Genomic DNA, 25,095 nt, shown 5'->3' with positions numbered 1-25,095 from the left:
GGAACGCAGGAATGCGCCATCGTTGGCATGGACCTTTTAAGTGACCATATATACATAAATTTATAAAGGCCAGTTTACATCTGTCAGAGCAGCTCGTAGCGAGCCGCTCGTCCGGGCGTTTCGAACCGAGTGAACGGACCTGTACTCTGATAGATTGTTTACACCAATCAGAGTGGACTGACAACTCGCCTCCGTTTGTTTACGGAATGGATACCGACGTGGCAGCTGGAGGAAAGAATATGCATGGAACATACATAGATGTTCTTCGGCTGCAGTGCTTGAAGTCTGCGAAGCAGTTTCAAACGAATTAATTTTTGCTCTTGTGAGGGGAAAAAAAGAAAATAAATGGGTACGTGACTGGGTAGCTTGCCGCGATGGAATTAGGAGTATCAAATGAACTATTAAATGAGTTTCGGACGAGAATGTCCAAAGTTACAAAAACGTTATTGCATATCAGATACAAGAATTTAAAAGAAACTCAGTTTCAGAGAAGTTATTTAGTCAACTGTGGTTGTTGAAATTCAAATTAACAAAGTATTTCTACTATATACAACCGTTTATTTACATCTAATTAATCATTTACAAAATAATGTAAAAGTAATAATGTGTTTTATTATTTATTAATAGAAAGAATATGTTTATTCATCCAGAATACACAGAATTAGTAGCTCTCTGTGCATGTAATTAATTATGCAGAGTTCTGATTGGAACTGTGTTATTTCTAGAGAAGAATGCAAAATTAAAGCATGGAATATTTATTCAAAGCTACCATTAACACGACAAAAGTAAACTGTATAATATCTACCTAATTATTCAGAAAATCTTAAATAAATAAGAAGTAGCAAAAAATTGGGAGCATTACATATATTTACCACAAGTAAAAGAATATATATATTATGACATAGTTTTAACAGGAAGATATTTATCGCAAATTGTTACTTTTGGATCCTACTGAAATTGTGTTTCTGGACAACACACAAAGTAATATCAACAAAATTAATAATGGTTAAATATAGTGATTATACTTTTCTTTTAAAATGCCAAAAAGGATAGTTTAAAAATATTAGAATTCATCTAGCATAATTTGTATAAACCTTAATACATCTTCAGTACTTGCACTCCACATTCAAGCTGAACATGTTTCACATCCAAGCTGAATTGTAACGAATTATAGCCCAGAATGTTTTTATACAAAGCAAGAAATTTAAATATCCCCAATAAAACAGATCTATATATTTTTTCATAATTCCATTTTTATTTTTATAGTTTATAATATCATTTATTTATTGCATCCTCATGTAGGGATGCTTGTAGAAAAATGAATTATAAGCTCACATAATTATAGAAGTATGCTACATCTTAATCAAGCAGTGAAGTGTTCCCTAAAACAGTTCATAAGATGCGTATGCATTAAAAAAACCATGGTTTGGCTATCGCTTAATCTTGGCATTATAGAACTCACTGTCACGACGCCCCTGCGAACGCTGCTCGGAGTAACTGCCCAGGTTCAACAGGTTCAAAGTAGAAACGGAAGCGCTGACTCATCTCCCCTACGTTTCTACTCCGTCGAAGGCTCAGGTGCTGGGCACTTCTTCAGGCGCCTCGGCTGGGAAAGCCGAATCCTGTGTCTATCACGTGTAAGGTTGCATATCTTTTTACTGGCATATCATGGCATATTACTTAGAAGAGGAAGGTTCCTCGTGATAAGTAGTGGACGTGATAAGCAATGGATGAGCCTTTCGCATAAACAGCACGGAGAGTTAGTCGTGTTCATGGCAGGAGCTGCGAGAAAAACCTAAGTGATGCTACTGCTACGTTGGCCGGCGCTCAAATGAAGATGGAATGGCATAGAGATGGTCGAAGAGGTGCCGGGAGGAGCTACTGGTCACGTGCGCCAATGGTCGATCTGTAAAGAAAGTGCACAGTCTTGCTTGTCAGGCATTGGATGGGGGGAGGGGCTTAGCTAAACGTTGTATCTTATTCAGGATTTGACTTTAAAGACAGAACTAGGAATTATATGCAAGGATAAAATAATAACTAGAAACTAAAATGGGGAGAACGCAAAATAGTGAAAGGATCATATGCTAAGATAATAAGTGGCTTAAATAACTATTATGTATGGTCGTAACAGTGTTATGGATATAGAGTAGGAGAATAAAAATTGAAGTCCGTGGGAGTGCATATAGATGGCGACACTTATGCGTGTCCTAGAATTCCACAGAAGTAGTATTGCCAATACAATTGAATTTTATGAAATTTGATGCGGGAAATTAATTTATAATTAGGGTACAACTACAATAAATGCCGGAGTACAGCTCCTGGTCTCTTTTTATTTTCTTCAATCGTGTAGTCGTAGGTCAGCCTGGGAATGGAACTATTATTAACTTTTTCAATATTGTTGAAAAATTTTTTTTGCAATTTTGGCAATACAAATACTGATGCTATCTATATTTAGTTCGTTATGGATGGCTTCGTTTCTGAAGTACCAGGGGCTGTTAGAGATTCTTCTCAGTGTAATGTTCTGGCATTGCTGGATTTTTTGCATGTGTGTTTTACAAACATATCCCCAGACGGGACAGGCGTAAGTAACAATTGGTCGCAGCATGGATCTGAGTACATGAAGTTTGTTATGGATAGATAAAACCGAGTTTCGGGCAATTAGGGGGTTGAGTAATGCTTTAGTTCCCCGAAACTTATTCAGGATATGTGTGATGTGTGAGGCCCATGTGAGTTTTTGGTCTAAAATGACACCAAGGTATTTGACTTGCTTGGCCCAGGGAATGTTGACTTCATACATCTGGAGGGTGATACTCAGGTCGACGATTCTTTTTTTTTTGGTGAAGTAAACAGCTTCGGATTTTTCGACGTTCGTTTTAATTTTCCATTTAAGCATCCAGGACTCTAATGCATGGATGTGTTCTTGTAATGTTTGTACGACTGCGGCCATGGACGCATCTTGGTATAGGATCGCAGTATCGTCTGCATAAAGTGCGAGTGTAGTGCGGGGGTGGTGTGGGATGTCATTCGTATAAATTGAAAATAATGTGGGCGAAAGTAAACTTCCTTGAAGTAAACCCGCAAGAGTTACTTTCCGTGTGGAGTGAGTATTGTTATAGCGAACGACAAAGTGTCTATCGTAGAGATAGGAATTAATGATGTTTATGATGTAATCTGGGAATCCCAGAGTGAGTAATTTGTAAGGGAGGCCCTGTAACCATACACAGTCAAAGGCTTTCGAAATATCGGGGAAGAGAGCTCCTGTGATTTGCCTCTTCTGGAAGCCATCTGCAATCATCTCAGTAACTCGGTAGAGTTGGTGCGTAGTTGAATGTTTACTTCTGAACCCATATTGCTGTGAGATGAGGACGTTGTTATCTGTTAGGAAGTCTTGCACTCTCTTCAAGATGACTGCTTCTGCAATTTTGCTTACAGTCGATAGCAAGCTAATCGGTCTGTATGTGGTAGCCAGGATGGGATCCTTCCCTGGTTTTAGAATTGGAGCGATTATGGCTGTTTTCCAATTGGTCGGAAAGTACTGGAGGCGGAGCATGGCGTTCAGAAGTTTTGTGAATTTGCATATCATTTTCGCTCCCATCTCTTTAAGCATTTTATTACTTATTTTATCCAGTCCAGGTCTTTTTCGGTTTTTTCTCTTCTCAATATAACTAATAACCTCTGATGGCATAATTAAGGGTGTGTTGTTTGTGTGTGTTTTTGTTTGAAATTGTGTGATGAGTGATGCGACTGTGAGTTCTGTTTGGGGGTTAGGATTGTTGTGAGTGCGAAATTGAGAAGCATATTGATCTGCAATAGACTCAGCTTTCTCAAAATCGGTGTATGCGATTCCGTTGGGGCCATTAATGGGCGGAATATTAGTGTTGCGTCTTTTAAATTTAGAAACTGCGTTCCACAGCGAATTATCGTCCGTGGAAAGTGATTCTAAATGTCTGGCCCAGTCAAGTTGTGCATGTTTCTTAATAGAGTCCTGACTTGCTGATTAAGTTGATTTAATAGCGCTTTGTCCGCAGGGCATCTGAATCTCTGCCACTGCTTACGAGTGTGATTTCTGCGTCTGATGATTACTCTGATGATCTTCTTCTTGTAGCGTTTATCTGCTCGCATAGTTTTGCTGTTTTTCAGAAGAGCATCGTGAAGTTCATCCGTGAATTCTTCCGTGAAGGCGTCTAACTCATCCCTCGACTGTATCGTGTGGATAGGGTACTGAGTGTTGTTGAGAGCTTTGGCATAACCTGCCCAATTCGTAATAAGGGCTCGTTTGTGCGGTGTACTATAGGAGTCGGTAGAAATTTCCATCATCACAGGGTTATGATCTGATGATAATTCAGTCAGACTTTCCACATAACTGGTTGGATTGATGTTTTTGAGGATGAAGAAATCCATGACTGATGGTCTACCTATCCCATAGTGTGTTGGTTTTTCAGGAACTGCGAGGTGAATATTGGCCGCTTGGGCAATGGTGTGGATGACTTTTCCGTGTTGGTTAAAATCCCAGCAATTCCACTCGCGGTGGTGTGCGTTAAAATCTCCACCTATAATAACTCGATTGTTAGTGTTTAATAAGGTTTGCAAATCTGTCTTGACAGAATTTGTAGGTGAGTGTATTGGAAAATAGGTGGAGATGACTGTGATTGGTCGTGAAGTGTTTGGCGTGAGTGTAATAGCTAGAGCTTCAACTGCTAAAAGCTGTGGTAATGTAGTAACATGATGAGGGATGGAGCGCTTGATTAAAATAAGCAACCCTCCTCTTGCGTTGCCTCCTGGAGCATATCTGCCTTCTGTAGGTCTGTTTCAACGATGCGTTTCGTAGTTGCATGCTCTGAAGTAGTTTTGGGGGCCAAGCATGTGTTCTTGTAGGAATAAAATATCAGAGGAAACTTCATGTAAAAACTCCTTAAGCTCGTAAGCTTTTTGGAGCAGTCCATCTGCGTTCCAAGTAACAAAAGTAAAATGCATATTATGGTTGAGCTGAGACATTATTGTGAATTCCATTTACTATTTCATAGAACATAAATAATTTGTCAACAGGGTCACTTAATTCTTTTAACTTTGGTAAATATGTTTTGATCACATTGTTCATTAATCTGATATTGTTAATTCTTAATACATTATTGAATTCTGAGATATTTTTCATAAAATACAAAAATTCGGAGCCTTGTGGCTTCTCTTGGTTATCAGTTACGACATTTTCACTAGATTTGCTCACTAGATTTGACATATTTATGTTTTTTAATGCAGTACTGAGATCAGTTAACTTAATATTTTCACAGTTTTTACTTTGTGCAGCAGAAGCCGATTTTGGGACTGACATATTTGGATTTTCGTTGAACATATGCGCCTGGTTTTTTATCATATCTTCAAAAGAGATTCCTTTTTTAACAGTGTTATCCTTTTTTGGAGGATTAATTCTGTTTTTGGGAAACTTTTCGCAGCCACGGTAGGAAGCCACGTGATTTTTTAGGCAGTTGGCACATTTAGGTTCTTCCATTTTTCCTTTCGTCGGGCAGTCTATAGTTTTATGCTCTTGTGAACATTTCAGACAACGTGGAGCGAAATGGCAATTTTCTGATGAGTGGTCCCACTTTTGACAATTATAACATTGTGGCACCTGATTTTTGGAGATGTATTTTTCCACCGTGACCGCGAAAAATAATAAATCACTAACGTTATATATTTCCTTTGCAATTTCATTTTTAATGACCTGTACCAAAAAGTGAGGCATTGGGGCTTTAGTTCGTCGGCGTGTGAGCTGCGTTACTTTGCTGATTCCAAATCCTTTGGCAGTAAGGGCACCGGAAATGTCATCTGTCCTTGTGGTTATGGATAAACCCCTAATAACCACTTTTATAGGTCTGGCGTAGTTTGCATTTATGATATAATGCTCCACTTTCTTTTCCAAAAATAAGGCTGTAAGCATCCGATGGTCGTCAGCTGTCCTGGGTAGTACTTTTAGGAGTTATCCGTTCACTTTTCCTAAGAACTTTGCCTCTGTCTTTAAAGATAATTCTTTTACAAAAACCTCATGGGTTAATTTTCCTGGGTTAACCATAATTGGGGGGATAGTTTGGGTATGATTATTAGTCGGCTGCTGCTGCACTGCCTGCTCATCTGGGGTAGCAATAATATTTACATTATCAACATCAACATTTTCATTGAGTACATTAAATCTGTTCGTACTTTCCATAACAACAGGAATTTTTTCAAGTTTTTGCTGCTTAGCAGTCTTACGGGGAATTTTAAATCCATCACTATCAGTAATAATTGAGTTACCACTATTTTTCCTTTTATTTTCAAAATTTTTCCGTTTAAGGTTAGGGTTGACTGGGGGCACAATGCCTGAGAAACAAGAAAGATCGCACTTACTTCTAATATCCGCCGCTTCAGCCTGGAGAGTTTGCAGATTTTTCTTCATAATATCCGTGATGGTGTCTAGATCCGATACTGGTCGAAGACGTTGGCACGCTTTGTCAAAGTAATCGTAACGAGCGACTCGCTCCGAGCCGCTCTGACAGGTGTAAACTGACCTTAAGTGTCACCATGTAAGTACAGTTCGAATTTGCACATTAAGTTCCACACTTTCCAGTTTTGAAGCCGAATCCCCAAGGGAAGAATCACCCCATAGCCTTCCACTCCTTCTCCTACCCCCAAACTACTCGAAAGGATTTTCAGCACGTCACGTATTTTAAGTGTCCGCATGGTGCAGAGATTATCCAAGCATGGCCCATTTACTGGTCGTAAACTCCTTAACATAAACTTAAAATAATAACCTTTCCATAACTTAAAATCATACTAGGCCCTCCCATGCTAACCCCCTTAAAATCATACTAGTGTATAAGAGAAATACGAGAGTACCGGCTATTCCCCATCTCAGATAATCTTCGGTCGAGACCTTCATCTGCCTTGTGATCTCTTGTTTGGTAGCCCTCCGGATGCGCCTTCATCGCCTGAGGAATACATCTAAGACCTCTAGGCCCGGTTTGAAGTGATGCACAGTTTTGGACGAGAGCGAGTCAACTTGGCGACGGAGAAAATGAATACCCCATACGACACGAGAGCTATTAGACATCGATTCAACGAAGGTGATAAGGCTTGGTTGTGGAATCCGACTCGATGGAAAGGACTCTCTCCTAAACTACAGTCTCCTTAGAATCCATACACAGTCCTACACAGGCTGAACGACGTCGTGGTTCGGATCAGTAAGTCATCGAACTCTAAGTCGTTTATTACGACAGGCTAGCTCCTTACTGCGGCTACAATACGTAGTGTATTAAACGTAAAGAATATAAGCTCATGCTCCTTTTTGTTTCTAAATTTGTAAAATTATGCACTCATTTATTGATTTGTATTTGATTTATTTTGTGTTGTAATGTTTATTACTGCATTGATTCTTTAGTTGTAAGTATGCCTTCCTTTCCAGGAATAGTACTGCCTGGGACGTGCAGTCCTTGGGAAGGGAGCAGTGTTACGAATTTTGTACTTAGTGAGATATTTTTAATAGAATTATAATTAAAATTGTTTTATTTAGTCGTGCAACTCAGCGCGTGGCGTATTTTCAGAGGAAGCTATGCCGAAAAACTTAAAACACAGGAACACGTTCATTTAACATTGAAAAAATGTTTATCTCGTCAGTTTATATTTAATTTGAATAAATGTAATTGACTAGTATGTTAGCTGTAACCGAATTCTACTCTTTTTGCTTTCCAGAAATTGCTAGAACTGTCTCACGCGGCCGATTTAAAAAGCTATAAAACGCCAGAGCGAGAACATCTCAGCTCATTTGTTTAGATAACTGTTGATGATTGTAGCGAATTTGCGGTGACATCAGATTAATTTTCTCTGCGCTTTGGATTGCGTTCTATTTAGCGTTTTAGTAGCTTAAAATATAGCTACTGATTATATTGCGTCATATTGTACGAATATCGCTGTGAGAAAATTCGCGCGTTTTTGGTATTTCTTTGTGATAATCAATTTTATTAATCTTTATCGGACTTGTTCAATCAATGCGTTACGAACCCGTACGTACCCAACAAAATCATTCGATGGAGTTTTGAGAAACAAATCTAACTTACTTAATAAAATAAAATAATATTAATAACGGAAGGCATTAGTTACATTAGGCTAGATACTACGTAAAATTAAAGGACAACAAAACTATTTACCTGATGTACATTGAATCTAAACTAATGAAACTCGTGTTTTTATAAACAGACCTTAAAAAGGGACTCACAGCTTTCTTATTATTGTTGCCGTGCCAAAATAAAACGAAAATATTATTTTGCATTTGCATAAACAAAATACATAACATTTTTTATTCAACTAAATGGAAAATAACACATTATTTTTTACTGACGTGAAATAATCAAATTAGCAAAAACATATCCCTTATACATAAGGTAATCGACCTTCTTCAAAACGCCGAGCTTGGTTAAAAACCTCAATTTTTTATTTCATGTTTCTGAAGGCCACACTCTTAGCTATCAAAAAACTTTTCGTTTCTTGATATGTTTATTAGAAGTGGAGATATACCAATTTATCTGAGGGATGATAAACCCGAAGTTATTGTTTGCAACAGCGGAAGTGAAAGTTTAAAGGGAAAATTTAAAATGCAGTTTTCGCCCTCTTCTATGTTATTTGTTTACTAACATAACATACTAAATAATTTTAAGTATTTCAATTAGTCTGGAGAATCTGGCAAAGTACTTGTATTATGTGCTTTCTCACTTTCGTTTGGCAACGTGAATAGTTGTGTGCATGTGTCGTGTAATGTTAATCTGAAAACTTTATATGCGATTTATGATATTTTTTTATGATTTATGTTCACAGCAACCATGATTCCTTATAAAATCCCTTGAAATTTTGCACACAGAGTTTGTATATTATTATGCATGAGTTATTATGACTGAGAGTTAAAATATAAGTCTTACAGAATTTAAATTATATGATTTTTCCTTGAACAATGTATTCGACACTTTTTTTAATTTTTGCATATTGCCTAACATATTTAGTCATACATTAATAGTGAATCAACATTTTCCAGTTATTGTACTTAAGTGTATACCTATGGTTAATATACATAAAATAAAGTCCAAAATATGTTTTTATCACCATTATTTTCTTGTCAACGATGGTTAATGTTTTTGTTTATTTCAATATAAAATTTTCCGTTTCTTGCATGAAGTTCAAAAAATAATGATTTTTTTTAAACTTTTGTAACAATTATATTGTGTGAGTGCAATCCAATAAAAAATCTCATAAATTGAGAAATATAACAAATATAAACCTTTCGAGGTCAATATTCGCACTCACAATTTGTAATAAATTTATGAGTCTCAACCTTCAGAAAAGAGTGCGGAATACATAAAAATCCGGAAGAATGCAGTTATGAAAAGTAAAAGAAAAAACTTCATTACGTGGAGGAAGAATTCAAAAATTGACAATAGTTTGCTTAATCTGCTATTAAAACGCGTTTTTTAATTTAATTTTTTCTTATTTTTTAGACTATGTTATTCCAAAGCAATCAACGACCTTCAGTGCTGAACAAGTAAGCCTATGTATTGTGCACAAAACTTTCGTAAATTCTGAAGCTGCTTCATCTTCAAGGTTTTTATTCGCTGCATACTTTAGAGCTTAGTAGAGCAATTCACATAGTGTACACATTCATCTTAAGCAGGGTTTCAAACTTTTTTCAGTCGCTACCCCTTTTTATCACTGAGAGTTTTTCGCGACCCCCGGACCCCATAATATTTACGAAAGTTTTGTGCGGCATTATAAGCATTGCGCAAATCCGACACACGCGTGTGTGAAACTCAATTTTTAGTCCAACGGGGCTTTGTCCCTGAAGGACTATTGCTTTCGTTTTTCAATTTTGCGTTGGTTCACTATAAATGTCTGTTTCACTTTTCAAACTGTTGCCACCAAACTATCGAATTTTGAATGACGTAATCCTACTGCGAATATACGTATGCGGAAGCCCAAATTTGAAATTTGAAATTTGTTTTATTATTAATTTCATATTTTGTAAAACTTTACGAATTTTTAATTAACAAACTCAAGAATTTCAAATCGAGCAATGGCAGCGTTGTACAGAAAACATATTTTATCTCCAGCGCGCGAGACTCTGTATCGGAAATTCTAAAGATACGCTCAATTTAAATTAATTTTGCGATATTGCTCTTGAACTGAATTTTATGGTTTAAGTGTGAAGAACGTGATATTTAATAAATAATGGTAACAGACAAAATGTAAAAAAAAAAAAAAAAAAAAAAAAAACCGCCTATTTGGACGTAATTTAAAATCTGAAACCTTTCAGATTTTCTTTTCTTTTTTCCACTTGTACTGGTAATATACTACCATTGCAGGTTTAGGTCATTAATTTCTAATTTTAAGAAATAGAACATTGTTCAAATTTCAAATAAGTAACAGACGAAATGACAGCGTCACGTGCAAAGCAAGTACAATGAACGTTCCTATTATAAAAAGAATGCGGGAAAACTTTTTTCTTTGTCTGTATTGTCTTATCTTTATCTATTTTCAGATACGTTGTGTAAAAATATTTGGTAATAGTAAAATTATTATAATAAGTTAAAGAAATATCAAAACTGCTAAATTTTTGGCGACGCTCTGCGGCAGGTCCCGCGACGAACAGTTTAATAAAACTGATATAAAGTAATGTAATAGTTCTTAGAAACATACATTGCATTTTTTTAATTTATTAATAAAGAAATTAAATTAAAAAGTGATAAAAAGACAGTAAGCTGAACTTTATATGACATGGAAATATTAAACATATAAAGATCATCTGGAAATTCATGTTACTGGAATCAAAGTAGTTGGAGTACAGTCGTACCTCTTTCATGCACAGTTTCTTAATGAAATCTTCAAATGTACTTTTTAAAAAAATTAAAAAATTATAATAATTTTATTTTAAAACCTATAATAATATAGAGAGAATTTAAAGCTTCTGGAAACTCTGTTTACAAAACGCTTTGTTGCAAAAATTTTAATTAAGTAAACCATAATTTTTTATATACGTCCATTGGTCCCTCACCATCCGAAATAAAACAATATAAAAATTTTAACTTTAGCAATACATCGTTTTAACAAAAACTTTTACACGGCCTTTATTTTCGCAACAGTTGTTCGCAGGCATGTACTTCCTATTACAAAAATGCTTTAAATGAAACAAATCTTCATACTTTAGCATTTTTAATTTAAATTTATTAGTTTTGTGAAAATTACGATAATTAACTCTTTATTTATTCCCTATGTGAGGTCACTATAATTACATTTAGGAGTATTTTGTACTCATTATAAAAAATAAAACACAAAATATTTGACAGCCATACTATGAATATTGACTCAGATATTTAATTTCAGAATCTGTGATTTTTAAGATCATATTTAATTTGCCTAGAGGGGTCGGTTAGTAAATATATTAGACCAAGTCAAGGTAAATTTTTCCTTAAATTCCAGTAAATGATATTCTTTCGTCATTTACTAGTGCTTAATTTCTCTTCATATTTTGTATGCCAAGAGAATTATATATATATATATATATATACTTACAGCAGATGGTATTGGAAATGATGAAGCTTAGCAATCACAATTCTTTTAGAGTCTTCAAGATTACATATGCGTTAATAATTTAAAGTAAATACTGCGTCATTTTTTTCAAGCAAAGGAAGACAGACGGAAAGAACGGCAGCAAAAGGTCTGATAGCGGCAGGAAGAGAAAAGCAGTCTCATGAAAAATGGCGCGAAGTCTACATTTATAGTAGCGGTTACATAACATGCCAGAATGTTCTCGAAAGTACTGGTCTAGGGGGAAGTTCCTGAAATTGCGGAAAGTTAATTAGAGGTTGCCTGTTCGCGTAGAGCAAAGCTATCGTATTTTTTATATTTTACACACACACACACACACACACATATATATATATATATACACGCATATATATATATATATATATATATATGCGTGTCTGTAAGACAAAAAATATCGCGATTTGTATAAGACCGTTTGGAACTCGGAATTAAAAAAAATTACGTAAATGAGCGGCTTTATTCGAGTGAAGGATAGTTATAAGCATGGTTAGCTGAAGAATGGCTGCGCGCAAACTTGAAAGAGTTTGGCACATTTTGAAAATTGGGCGACTTCTACTCAGGTCGCTGATAGGAACGTACTGAAGTTTATAACATTTCAGTCTTAAAATAAGTTATTAATAGTCTCGTGAAGTTTTCTTACTTCAGAATATAATCTGATAATTGTACAAAAAGTTATTAAACTAAAAATGTTTTTTACTTTTAATACAAATAATGGTGCGAATATTGAAGCCTACTAGGTTTTCTAGAGTACGAATTCAGTAACGTTGCGTGAATAAGATCTCCACTTTGAAAAAATCTTAGATTGGTCATTAATACTTATAATAATCTGCATAGAAATACTCGTCACGTAGTGTCTTAAAATCAGAAACCGTTATGTTATGTAAACTGATATTTTAAGGGTAGGGTACGAACTGCGCCAAATTTAATCGAAGATACCCGTCCCCCTTTTATATAATCCACGAACTGCGCGACGTTTCCTGTCCCCTAATCCTTTCCCAAGAAGATTGGGTGCTACAAAAAGTCATTTATCGCCATTAATGGGACATTCTATTGAGACTGACCTTTATTTTCGTTTATCAATATTGTAAAAATTGTGCATGCAAAACAAATATTAATTTAAAGTCTGGCGTGTGCTAAAGTAAAAATAAATTTCTTTTACACTCATTTTAAAGTTTTATGATGCTTAAAGGAATGATGAGCTAGATCTTTCTTATTCTCTGTAAGAATTAAAAACTTTCCAAGTTGTAGATTTTAGTCGCTGATATAATTATATATCAGTTTTGAATAGTAAAATTGATAGATTAATGACATACACAAAACTGATACATAATCAACCTATCAAATGTTAGATTTGTAGCGCACCTTAAATAAGTTTCTTATCTAGGTAAATATTAACAAATCTTCTTAAATAGCAGAATGGTTTTAACTTTCAAATTTATCATTTTAGGTAAACAGATCTAATTTAATTAAAAATATTCTCTTTATTAAATCTAAAAATTGGACGTCTTAAGTCGTTCTAAATTCACTCTAATATTATTGCAATATATTCCCGTATTAAGCTTTCCACTTTTAGTCATTGAAGTTATTTTAAAGGTTACAAATTCCATATTTTAATACTAGAAACGTTTAAATATTTATTCTGTTTTCCACCTGATGTACTTTAGCATACATTTAATTTCTAATACACATTTAATTAATAAATTAATAATTATGAGCATCAGCAGAATTTTCATAATAATAAAAAAAAAAATTCAAACTCTTATATTCATATCCTGGAATTTTCAGTTCCCTTTTAATCCACTCCTTTTTCTCATATTGTTGCACTGTACTCAGGTTTTCATATATGTAGAATTTATATACTGCATTGTATTGTATTAATGCGAATTTATATTTAAATGATAATTTTTACAAATTCTTGTATCACAACTCTAGTTAACAGAAGATGTTTCTAACAGCTTGGCAAAGCTTAATCTTCAGCATGTAGTTTATTTTCTAACCTAGTTTCAGGCTGATTTATTTGTAAAATTAATTACTTGAAATTATTTGTTAACAATGATGGTCGCTAAATCACGCTAATAATATTTCTAACTGTTGTAATTTATAATGCAAAGAGTTCGTATGATTTATAATATTATTCATTTATAATTTTTTCAGCAGTATTGAAATTAATAGCATATACTGATAATATTATACATTTAGATTACAGTGTTTTTTATATTTCCATTGCCTTCTTCATTGATGCTTTCATGCTACATTCCTAATATTTCATAATGACGTACTTATTTGTATGGCATACTTATATATGTTTAACTCATTCACCAAACATTATAATTCAGCCCACTTTTGTTTTTACATGTGCTGTATTTTCTACATTCTTTAATATATTGTTCAGCTTAATTTCGAAAGATCTTACGATCAAGTCACTAAACATTGGTAGTTCGATCCGAGTTTCTAATCCCAGAGATCCTCCAGCTTTTTATTTATTTATTTATTTATTTATTTTTTTGTACTTATTTACTGTGTAAAAATGTAGCGTAAAAATTTCAGTTCATGAAGTAAAAATACTTTTGAAATTTATTCTTAAAAAATATTGCAAAAATTTTCACCTTTACCTTAACATATCTTTTTACAAATCCCTCTAATAATAAAAAAGAAGGAAAGAAATTAACTCGGTTTCGGTGATTGATACCTCGGTGTAATTAACGTATTTAACATATGTAACATTTTTCCAAAAGCATGGAGTTTATAAGGATATCAATAAATTAAGGATTATTTCTCCATCTAATTTTCTTAACATGTTTATTCCAGAATTTTCTTTTCATACTGTATCGCTTAACATTATGAGTTTTCTATAACCATTCAGTTTCTCTAGCCATGACAACTTTGCATACCTTCTGACAAGTAGTTATATTTTTAACCACTGTATTTTAATTCCTGTTGACTATCAGTACATTATTCACTTGTTTCACAAGTGCAACTTTTAGTTTATACGCAAATCTACATAAAAAAGCATTAAAACTTCAGTTATGCTGAGCTCCTCATCGATTGCTTGTTTTAGATTGAATGAAATTAAGCTTAATGTTACTGCTAATTAGCTTGTTATTAATTTAATTATACATTTCTAATTAATTATATGTTCAGATATTTCCAAGTATATTGCTCAAACTTTTGCATCCAAATTTTTAATTTTTGGTTAAAAAAATAAACTTTTATTTATTGAGAGGCCTGACTGATTATATTAATTTGCAGTATTGTTTATCTAATTCCTTTCTTCTAGATAAATTTTAGAAAAAACTTCTTAGCATAATAATTTAAATTTATTTACAATTTATACGTCAGTGTTCCAAATGCATAGTAATGTTTTTATAATAGTTTTCATGCTAAGCTTTTTTTTAAATTTAACTAAATTTAATTTCTGCAAACATTTACATGATTATTATAATTAACAAAAAATATTTTAGCACACTTTAACACATTTTGATATGAAATAATTTTTTGCACGCTAGTGAACTCTATTAAATTTTCCAGTCTAGTTCAGACATCTTGACTATTATTGATGTAATTTATTAAAAATATAATTTGTATGCTTTATAATTATTTAATTTATGATATTATTATAATAAATGGAAGATGTTTGTAATGCTAATATGTATGTTTACCAATACCTTTTATTTTGTTAGCTCTCGCATTTATTACTGTTATTCAAGTAATTAGCATGCTTGTCAGATAGCTTTTTACTTGTGATATGTAATTCTATTTATATATTTTTATTTTCCTCTTGGCTACAATTGGCTTCGAAAAGTTAAATTGAAACCCTGTAGGCAGCAGGGGGAACAAATTCTGATCTACGCAGTTGGACTATAGCAGGACCCGGGGGGATTTTCATTAGCGCAGTTGGAGTACACCCATTTTAAGTTTAAGCAAACATTTCGGTCTTCAAGTTGTGGGCACGCTCTAAATGCTGCCTGCGACTTTAATAAAAATTCCTCGGTCAATATTTGTCCGTACGGCAGTCAAACTTTTATAAAACATTTTTGTTATTGGAAGTATATGTTTACGATCAATGGTTACGAAAATAAAGGACGGCGTTCATGTGAGTATAGCGACCTCATGAAAATAAGATCGTTTGGTTTTTGTACTGATGGCTGAATCAGCAGTCCGCTCCGACCGGATGTTTAAAGTAATTAATATATGATTTATCGTTTGGAATGTAAGATTCTCTTTATTTTTTATTGCATGTGGCAGCAAGTGGAGTAAAAGATAGAACTTCGTTCATGTGACAGCCATGTTATGGCTCGATGTGTTGCAATAAATTTCGCATAACTAGAATTAATGTAATAAATAAAAGTGAACATTACAGTCCATTCTCTCGTGTTTATTTTTGGTTACCAGCCGCGTGAAACTGTGTTAAGTAAGCATCAGACGAGTAAGGACTTTTGTACAAACAGTGTATATTTTTTAAATGATTTTAGATTTAAGAAATGATCTCTAATGAAATTCGCATTTTGAATTGTAACAACATATAAACAGTTTACGAATCGAGGAGAGTAACTGACAGGCAATTCTTCAGTCAGCCGCTCAAGACATTCTGCTAAATTTTTTTAAAATTATGTTACGTTTTACAGCTGGTGCAATTTTGGCTTAAAACAACATTGATGCCGATATGTATCAAATAATCACAAAGAAATAAATGGCAAAAAATGATATAACGTTATGCTTAAAAATTATTTTATGCAATGATAAATTCAACAAAATTATGAAGTAAGCAATAATTGTTAAATGATTAATAGAATAATATTCTCTTGTGTCATATTTTATACAAAGAGCTGGGTAAAAATATAAAAATCATAGATTTAAACGTCTAACATTCATTGAAAAGGCAGATCAAGGTATATCCATGGTAATTCTAGATTGTAAATTAAGTAGTAATATCTAAAACCTAGGGAGAGGAATGAGTTACAATAATACTGAGGAACAGTTAAAAGCAGTAGCCGCATAACCGTTGGAATTTAAAAGCTAGAAATCATTTTCTTTGCAAACTTTGATATTTTGACTTTTAGCAGTTTATTTCGTACCAAAGAATAACTTGTATTAACGTAATATCCGACACTAATAGTTAAGTATTTGAATGCTCTTTTTAGTACATAAATTTATTTAAAAATGTTTCTAGTTACAATGCATTGACATCACTTTTTCTGCTGTATAACATATAACAAAAAGTCTGATGTGTACACCACATGCCACTCTTGCACGGAATATTAAATTAATTATACAAATTTTTTCCATGCATTTCATTTAAACTTATTTCCTCAAATTTCATCAGATAAATATTTCTTATTCAATTAATTCAGTTTTTACTTTCCGACAAGGCAAAAATACATAAAACCTAAAAATATCTGCATTACAAATTGAAAAATATAGAAAAATTTGAAACACCAAATATAGTTAAAACAATTTTTACTATTAAAATCAGAGTTTCTACGCAAAAGTAAGTAATTCGGGCAGCGGACAAGATGGCAGATTTTTTCGGTGCACAATACTGAAAGTTTAGTGTTGGTCCCACTCGGCAAAAAGACACTGAAGGTAAAAAAACTGAATTCATTGTTCTGCTAAATCTCATATGTACAAAAAAAAAAAAAAAAAAAAAAAAAAAAAAAAAAGGGGGGGGGGATGCTGTGGTAAAAAAATTAGTTCTAACAGCACTTAAAAAACTTTTAATTTATTGATAATTCTACAACTATTGCATGCAGATTAGCAAAAGGCATAAAAACCTTAACCGGATGATAAAAATAGCATAATTCAATCATTTCTAAAGCAAAAAAATTACACACTTTACCAACATATAAGAATACTAATTAAAAAAAAAAAAAAAAAAACCTGAGGATACGGAGCCGAGTAACAGAGTGGGTACATATATATTTATATATTTTTGGTGCTGCCGATTGCAACCAAAATGGGAGGTGCACAACAACATGTTATATCAGTTCTATATACAAAATTTCTACGTTCTGACGCTACTCGTTTTTGAGTTATGCGAGATACGTACATGCATACTTACTCACGTACGTATAGATATCACACAAAAAATCTGTTCTGAATACATTTTAAAACCTTTTCGCAACCCGTTTTGGGAAAGAGATTTCTTTATTGTGTCCTTATGTACAGAAGTCCCGCACAAACATCGTTAAATTGCATTCGATAGCATCAAAATGAATATTTTCGTTGAAATATGATACCCGAAATTTTTTTTAGATTACAATACTTCCTTTATATCGTAGAAGGAAGTAATAAACAACTCCTCTAAATGATGGAACATTGACAAAAACTTATTTTTTATTGGAATGATTGCTTGTCAGAAACATTAAGAAAATTATTTTTTTCCCTTTTCGAATAAACGAAGTTTAGTTAATATTTACTGGAGTTTAGGAATATTATTTCTAATCGAAAATGATTGTTTATATCTATAAGATAAAAATATGTATATGTACCTAATTTACATGTAATAGCGTACCAGCAACTGCCGACTTCTTCTTCTGACATATTACCGACTCCATCTTCCAATCCTGAAACCGTCAATCTACACAAAAAATAAAGAAAAATCGAAGCTGAGAAGATCAGCTTATTAACTATTGCAATTTTCATTACTTCTGTTTACTGGTTACAACTCCCATGCAAAGATTTCAAATTCAAGTATATATGAAAGCAGGACAATTTTAATTTAAACAAAGATATGGCACGAATATGATATAACACGAATATATTCGTGTCAACAAAGATATAACACGAATATGATCTTTTATAATGGAGTACGCTATTCAAATATATTGAGCTGTCGTAACTTCCCATTTATCTGGTGTATGAAATACATTTATATAGGAAAATCAAATGAATGAAAAATATAGCGCATCAATATGGATTGTTCGTTTTCCTTGAAATACTGTACAAACAATTCTTTAAATGAAGCCTTTTTTTAAATAATGTGCCTGTTAGCGTGGTCATGTTTTCATTCGTCATTTTACCGAATACACGCGATGTTGCTTTAGTAACTTCAAAAGGTTTTAAAACTTTGAATATACCTGAGACATGTCACGCAATAACGCTTGAAACTAAAAATATTGTGCATTCCGCTATCTGGCTCTATACAGAGGCTATTCACACATTTTTAGATGATTTTCATTTTAATTACAGAAATACTTTACCTAACACTTTTGTGTTTTAAATATTGTATTTGGTAACTCTTATTCTTCACTATTTTTATACATCGTAATTTCCAAGATAATAATGTCTTTTGTAGTATCGGTAGAGGCATTTTATCCCATCGCTCTCAAACAGCTTCCCAAAGTCTAAGGAGTTTGTAAGTCGACGTTTGGTCAACCCGCTTTTTAAGTCTAAAAGCGCAAAAATACATTAGTGACAGAACATGAGATTTAGTAGGGATATGAGTGAAGGATATGGCCTTGATACCCATTTCTTTTCCATTTTTATTTAGGATTTTAACAGTAGATTCGGCTAGCGGTCAAGAAGGCAGATATTTTTGCCTGTTGCTTGCCTTGTCTTGGTGCAGTTCTACTGATTGATGATATTGTGGAAAAACCAGCAACAATCATAAATCCCTTCGAAAAGCTTTCTTTAGATTCCTTGAACCATGTTTTAAGGTTTGTTCCCTCCTCTTTGAGGATAATAAATGGATCTTTTTTTATTGAAGTCATTTAAATACACCCAAGATTAGTTTATTTTGACAACATTTTTCTATTTTTATCCGGATAAATGTTTTTCATAAAGAATCCTGCAATAGGTTCTGCTTTAGGCGATATGTCGATGCACATTATGGCGATGCGCATTATGTTTTTTCGCTTGTTTAAGATTCAAATCAGCATTAATTACTTTGCTTACAGTTGACAACGAGTATTTTAACACTGAGTTGTTGACACTTGAGTCAGTTGACACTGAGTCTTATTTACAGTTGACACTGACATCTTTGTGTTGCTATGCTACTAACATAATACCGGTAAGTTTGAATAAAAAATTTTGTTGTTTAAAAAGGTGAAATTTCTTTGAAACTTCATTACAGATATATAAAAATATATCTGGTAGTAGTCGCTGGAATCGAAAAGTGACACCAGTGTTTATTTAAAAACGAAAGGTATATAGGACGGGTGAGTATCAAGCTTTTTATGAATACAGTGCTAATTTATATGAAAATGTTTCATATTGTTATTGAATTCAACTATTCTTAACGATATTTTGAGCTATTTTATTAAAGTGTCAAATTTGTTATTTTGATTAGGATGTTCTTTAAAATTTGAGTTCTTGTGTTATAGTCGGAAAATTTATTATGCTAATATTTCTATTTTAAAACTTAAGCTGTTGCATTAGAATTCAAAATTACAAAAATGTTTTATGTGAATAAATTGGAGCTTTTGTATTAAAGTGTCGCATTTATTAAGTAATATTAGAAAATTTCCTTCTGAAATTTGACTTCTTGTATTAGAGTCCAAAATCAAGAATTTTGTATGAATCAAGTTAGAGGCTTTAATCTTTTATTTACTTTAGTATATTTTATTAAGAGCGAGCTTGCTAGATTTTTGTTGAACAGAGAACATATAATTTTATTGTATTGAGTATTTTTTATACGTTGTGTCTTATTTGAATTTCTAAATTTTTAAAAAAGCTAGATTGAGCAAAATGATTTGAATTTTTGAATATTGGCTAAAGGCCTTTAAACTTAATTTTGATACGCTGTCCAAGAGCTTTCTCTTTCAAAAATGTCTTTTCTTGCCAAGGGTAGAAAATAAGATTTAAAAGAAGTAGCCGACAAATCGGGTGAGAAAGTGCTGCTCACTATTTAGGTCCCAGAAACTACAAAATTAATAGCTAGGAGACAATTTTAGGATCACGAAGAAGTTACATTAATTATGAACAGAGTAACTGCTGATCGGGAAGAACGCCTAGCTTAGACACATAAATTATAAATAAAGCGACTTGAATTGAAAAAATCAAGAAAGTCCGAGCTAGGGGATCAATAGCGAATATAGTAGAATCAAGCAATAAAATGCAGTTGGCACAAATTCCTCCTAATTACAAGTTTGATGAAAAAATTATTTATTACTAAATTACAAGTTTGATGAAAAAATCTGATGTGTACACCACATGACTTCCTTGTACGGAATATTAAATTATACGCATTTTTCTTGCATTTCATTTAACCGTATTGGATTGAATTAAATCTACTTCGCCGACAACGCATAAACCATAATAGAATAAATGTATTCTTTAAAATTCACTCTATTTGTTTACCATAGCGACACTCTGGCGCTAGCTTCAGTTAACAGTATTATATTTCGTTCATATTATAACTCAGAATGCACAAAATTGATATCATTTAAAGAATTATCTAATCGCTGCCACATGTTCTATTCAAATACTATAATAAAGCCAGAACGATGTATAAAAGAAATTAAGAAAACAAAACAAAAAAGAAACAGTTTTCACAGACGACTCATTATTTCTCATTCAATGATTTCAGTTCTTACTTCGTGACAAGGCAAAAATACATAAAACCTCAAAATATCTGTATTAAAATTTACGAAGTAAATCTTAAACACTTATTTCTCGAAAAAAATTCCAGAAAGGATTAAGCATGATTTAATTCGCAATAGTAAATGAAGGCGTTATCTTTGTTGTTGCGAAACTAAGTTTCTCTAGATTGGCAACAAATCCACTATCCTGCTGTTTCAAATATAAACAAGCAATGGCCGCCATCAAAAAAATTATTAGGCTTTGGGCCACCTAAACAACTTTAAAATTGTTGATAATTCTAAAAATATTGCATACAGATTTACTAAAGGCATAAAAACCTTAACCGGAAGATAAAAGCAACATAATTAAATCATTTTTAAAGCAAAAATGTACAATTTACAAACACATAAGAGTAAAGAAACTGAGGTCATTGAGCCGGGTAACAGAGTGGAGATATATATATATATATATATATTTAAATATACGTTTGGCGCGGCCGATTGCAACCAAAATACGAGGTGCACATCTACATGTTAGAGCAGTCCTATATACAAAATTTCAACGTTCTGAGGATACTCGTTTTTGAGTTATGTGAGATACGTACGTACGTACATACGTACAGAGGCCACGAAAAATTCTCTTCGGAATTCATTTTAAAGCAGTTTTGTAATTTTTTTTGAAGGAAAAGAGTAATTTATTCTATCCTTACGTACAGACATCACGCAAAAACATCGTTAAATTGCATTCGATAGCGGTCAAAATGGATATTTTCTTTGAAATATGCTGCCTGAAACACTTTTCGCGATTACAATACTTCCTTTTTTACTTCGTACAAGGAAGTAAAAAGGATGAAATGGGACTATATTTGATTAATTTTGAGAAAAAAGCTGAAATGGCTCAGGTCCATAAGAAAGATTGGGTGGCTTATTTTATGGGTGTTTAACCTACCGGTATATATTAGAGAATTACCGGTATGTTAAATCCCCAGTATTTTTTTTTATTTATTTAAAGAAAAATAAATCCTCGTGCACCCTAAAGTATCACACGAGACTTACAAATCGTAAGTAAAAAAGGCAAAATTGTAAGTAATAACATGAGTTTTCAATAATACAATGAAATCATACACAAAGAAAAAAAAAAATGTAAATACAAAAGTATAAAATGTATAAAGAAATCATTTACAATGTTTAAAATAAAAGTCAATAAAATCGTTGAAAGCTCGGTAGGCCGAAGCTGAAGACACAAAATCATAACATTTCGGCGGCCAATGAATTCCAATTAATTTTAATCTGCATTTCAGTAGATTTCTTGCTTTTGTTCTATATTTTGAACTTTTACCTTAAATTTTCCAAAAGAGTACCCTACTAATTGAACCTAACACTCAAAATACTCATTTCAACAGTAAACCAGTATCAATACAATATACATTTGCGTTGTGTTTAATCCGGATTAACCCTTAAAATCAATTTGAGTAAAAGACTGGTAAAAATCATGAGCACACAAAATAAATTTAACCATGGATTGATCTAGAACAACTTATTTATTTTTACTCTTAAGCAATTTATATTTTTAGAAAATTCTATCAGTTAGGGACAAATAATTGAATAAAATAAAAGGTATACTTTAACAGAATAAACTCACAATTTCCCTTCAAAACTTCTGCAATATCAAACATTATATTGAATTCATACAGGTAAGCATAATAAGTTTCATTGTAAGAAAGAATAAGATACCCTTCCGGGAGGGAAAAAGGAAATAATTATATTTAACAATTTTCACTTTGCAAGAGTATTCCACACAGAAAAAGCATATATGAACTTAATTACAAAACAAAATGTTACTAATTTCTTATTGCAAATTATGACTTTAGAGTTTTGCGATGAGAAAATAAACCGGAATGATACTAATTACTAATTGCACATTATAATTTTTGGAGTTATGAGATGAGTAAATAACCGGGTAAAAATATTTAAAAAAATAAAATCAGGCTTGCAAATTAATAGGCAACTTATTCCAACTGCGAAGTGATGAAACCAAATTAATTTCACCTGATATAAAATCTTAACGACCAATATAATTTCTCGCTTTAATTAAATTATTTAACTAATAATAATTTTCCTAGCCATTCTAATTAAGTTGCCTTAAACAAGAGAAAAAAAATTACAAATCACTTAGCTGAAACTTCACAGGAGCCTGGTTGGCGAGTATGAAACTTTAACCCATTTTCTTGAAACCAACTGTGGACCCACCCAAGGAGATGTTAGGAAAAGTTCTTGTAGCTGGGGAAACGGAATTCTTGAAATCGTAACTTTAAATTTTTCTTGAAGAAACAAATGCACTGAATCGATGCTGAAGTGTATATCATATAATTTAGTAGTGCTATTTTTTTAATCCATTTTCTTGAAACCAACTGTTGACACACCCAAGGAGACGTTAGGAAAAGTTCTTGTAGCTGGGGAAACGGAATTCTTGAAATCGTAACTTTAAATTTTTCTTGAAGAACCAAATGCACTGAATCGATGCTGAAGTGTATATCATATAATTTAGTAGTGCTATTTTTTTAACCCATTTTCTTGAAACCAACTGTTGACACACCCAAGGAGACGTTAGGAAAAGTTCTTGTAGCTGGGGAAACGGAATTCTTGAAATAGTAAATTTAAATTTTTCTTGAAGAACCAAATGCACGGAATCGATGCAGAAGTGTATATCGTATGTGTTTAGTAGTGCTATTTATCATCTATGCTGACGGAAGAACTATTTAAAGATGCCGAAAAAATTTCCTCGGCCCGAAGGCCACGAGAAACGACTACTAGAGCCAATATATTTAAGTATAACTAGAGAAACAACGGCCTAACAAGGGCCCTAACACCCCTTTCATTTTCTTGAACATGATTCCAACCGAAATTCAGCTGTAGGCCAGTCCTACTTCCTTGCAAGTGAAAGCAGTCCAAAAGTCCCCTCGTCCCCCAAAACATCCCGTTAAAAAGGTGGGTGCCGGACTGCCACGTTGGCACCACTCTTCGCCAAAAGTTAAAAAAGTTGCAACTACAGCATTCCCTCATGTTAGTGAACTCGCCAAATCCCCCACTTTGAAACCTCAACGGAAATTCTAAAACGGCAAGCCCTCGCCAAACTAACCACACCTCCTGGAAGGGGAAACTTGGAATTTCAACAACCCTGTAATCACTCCCAACGAAAGAACGCTGAAACTCGAAAAAAGTGACCATTTCTACAGGAAAAGGGCATTTCATCCCCCACAACAAAAATCACAATGCAAACGAAAAAAAATCTTCTAATTAAAGCTCATAACTGAAATGGAATTAAAGTTAGAAAAACGAAAGTTATGTCAAATTAAAGAGCTAATTTTTCTGCAACTAATGATATTAAATACTAAGAAATCAAATTAATTTTTGACACGAAAAACTGAGTTTATTACGTGAAAAGTTCACCTAAATCCATTGTTTGCGTGTACAAGATTGAAGACTCAGTTCGCGTAAACTCGGAAAGCCAAAATATATTACACTAGAATTAATAAGCCAAAAAAAGAATATAACCAAACTTGTGTAGCTCAAATTTTGAATAATTACAAATTAAAATTTTGATTTTTATGAATCACTTAATTAAATTAAATTAAATTTCTCTACACAACATCCCTCCTATGATACCAACTCAATATTACACTTAAGGAAATGTGTACCGTATAAATCATAATTTTCCCTAACACACAGAATTTCACTTCCCTAAGAACTGACACCCCACCAATACGAGAGGGCATACGAGTAAACACCGCGATTGTATAGCGCAAACTAAACTACTAATAAATCCTTGGCATAAGAAATTAAAGCGAGTTGCACTAATATGAACAGAAGACAACCACCACGAAGTGTTAGCAAGAGAACTATCTAGTCAAAATTCTAACCGAAACAAATCCCGACTACCATGGCTAAGGGATTTCAA

General features: G+C 33.0%; 1 protein-coding gene across 3 annotated transcripts in view; it reads right to left on the bottom strand.

Annotated features, from left to right (window-relative positions):
* Positions 1-18,295, bottom strand: part of LOC118204708 (uncharacterized) — an 85,156-nt gene extending 66,861 nt beyond the window's left edge. For 2 of the 3 annotated variants that reach the window (XM_035377009.2, XM_035377008.2), the window contains exon 1: positions 18,108-18,293. In XM_035377009.2, coding sequence (XP_035232900.1) covers positions 18,108-18,261 — 154 coding nt within the window. In that variant the 5' untranslated portion in view covers positions 18,262-18,293. Of the gene's footprint in view, positions 1-18,107 lie in introns of all 3 variants that reach the window. The other variant, XM_035377007.2, reaches the window with a different exon arrangement.
* Positions 18,296-25,095: the final 6,800 nt, after the last annotated feature.

Source organism: Stegodyphus dumicola, chromosome 6, assembly GCF_044657685.1.
Source record: "Stegodyphus dumicola isolate Sdum_Otavi_A_Nest chromosome 6, ASM4465768v1".
In the NCBI taxonomy this organism is placed as follows: Eukaryota; Metazoa; Arthropoda; class Arachnida; order Araneae; family Eresidae; genus Stegodyphus; species Stegodyphus dumicola.
The sequence above is the reverse complement of the archived record's forward strand: the minus strand, read 5'-3'. Positions and strand labels throughout refer to the sequence as shown.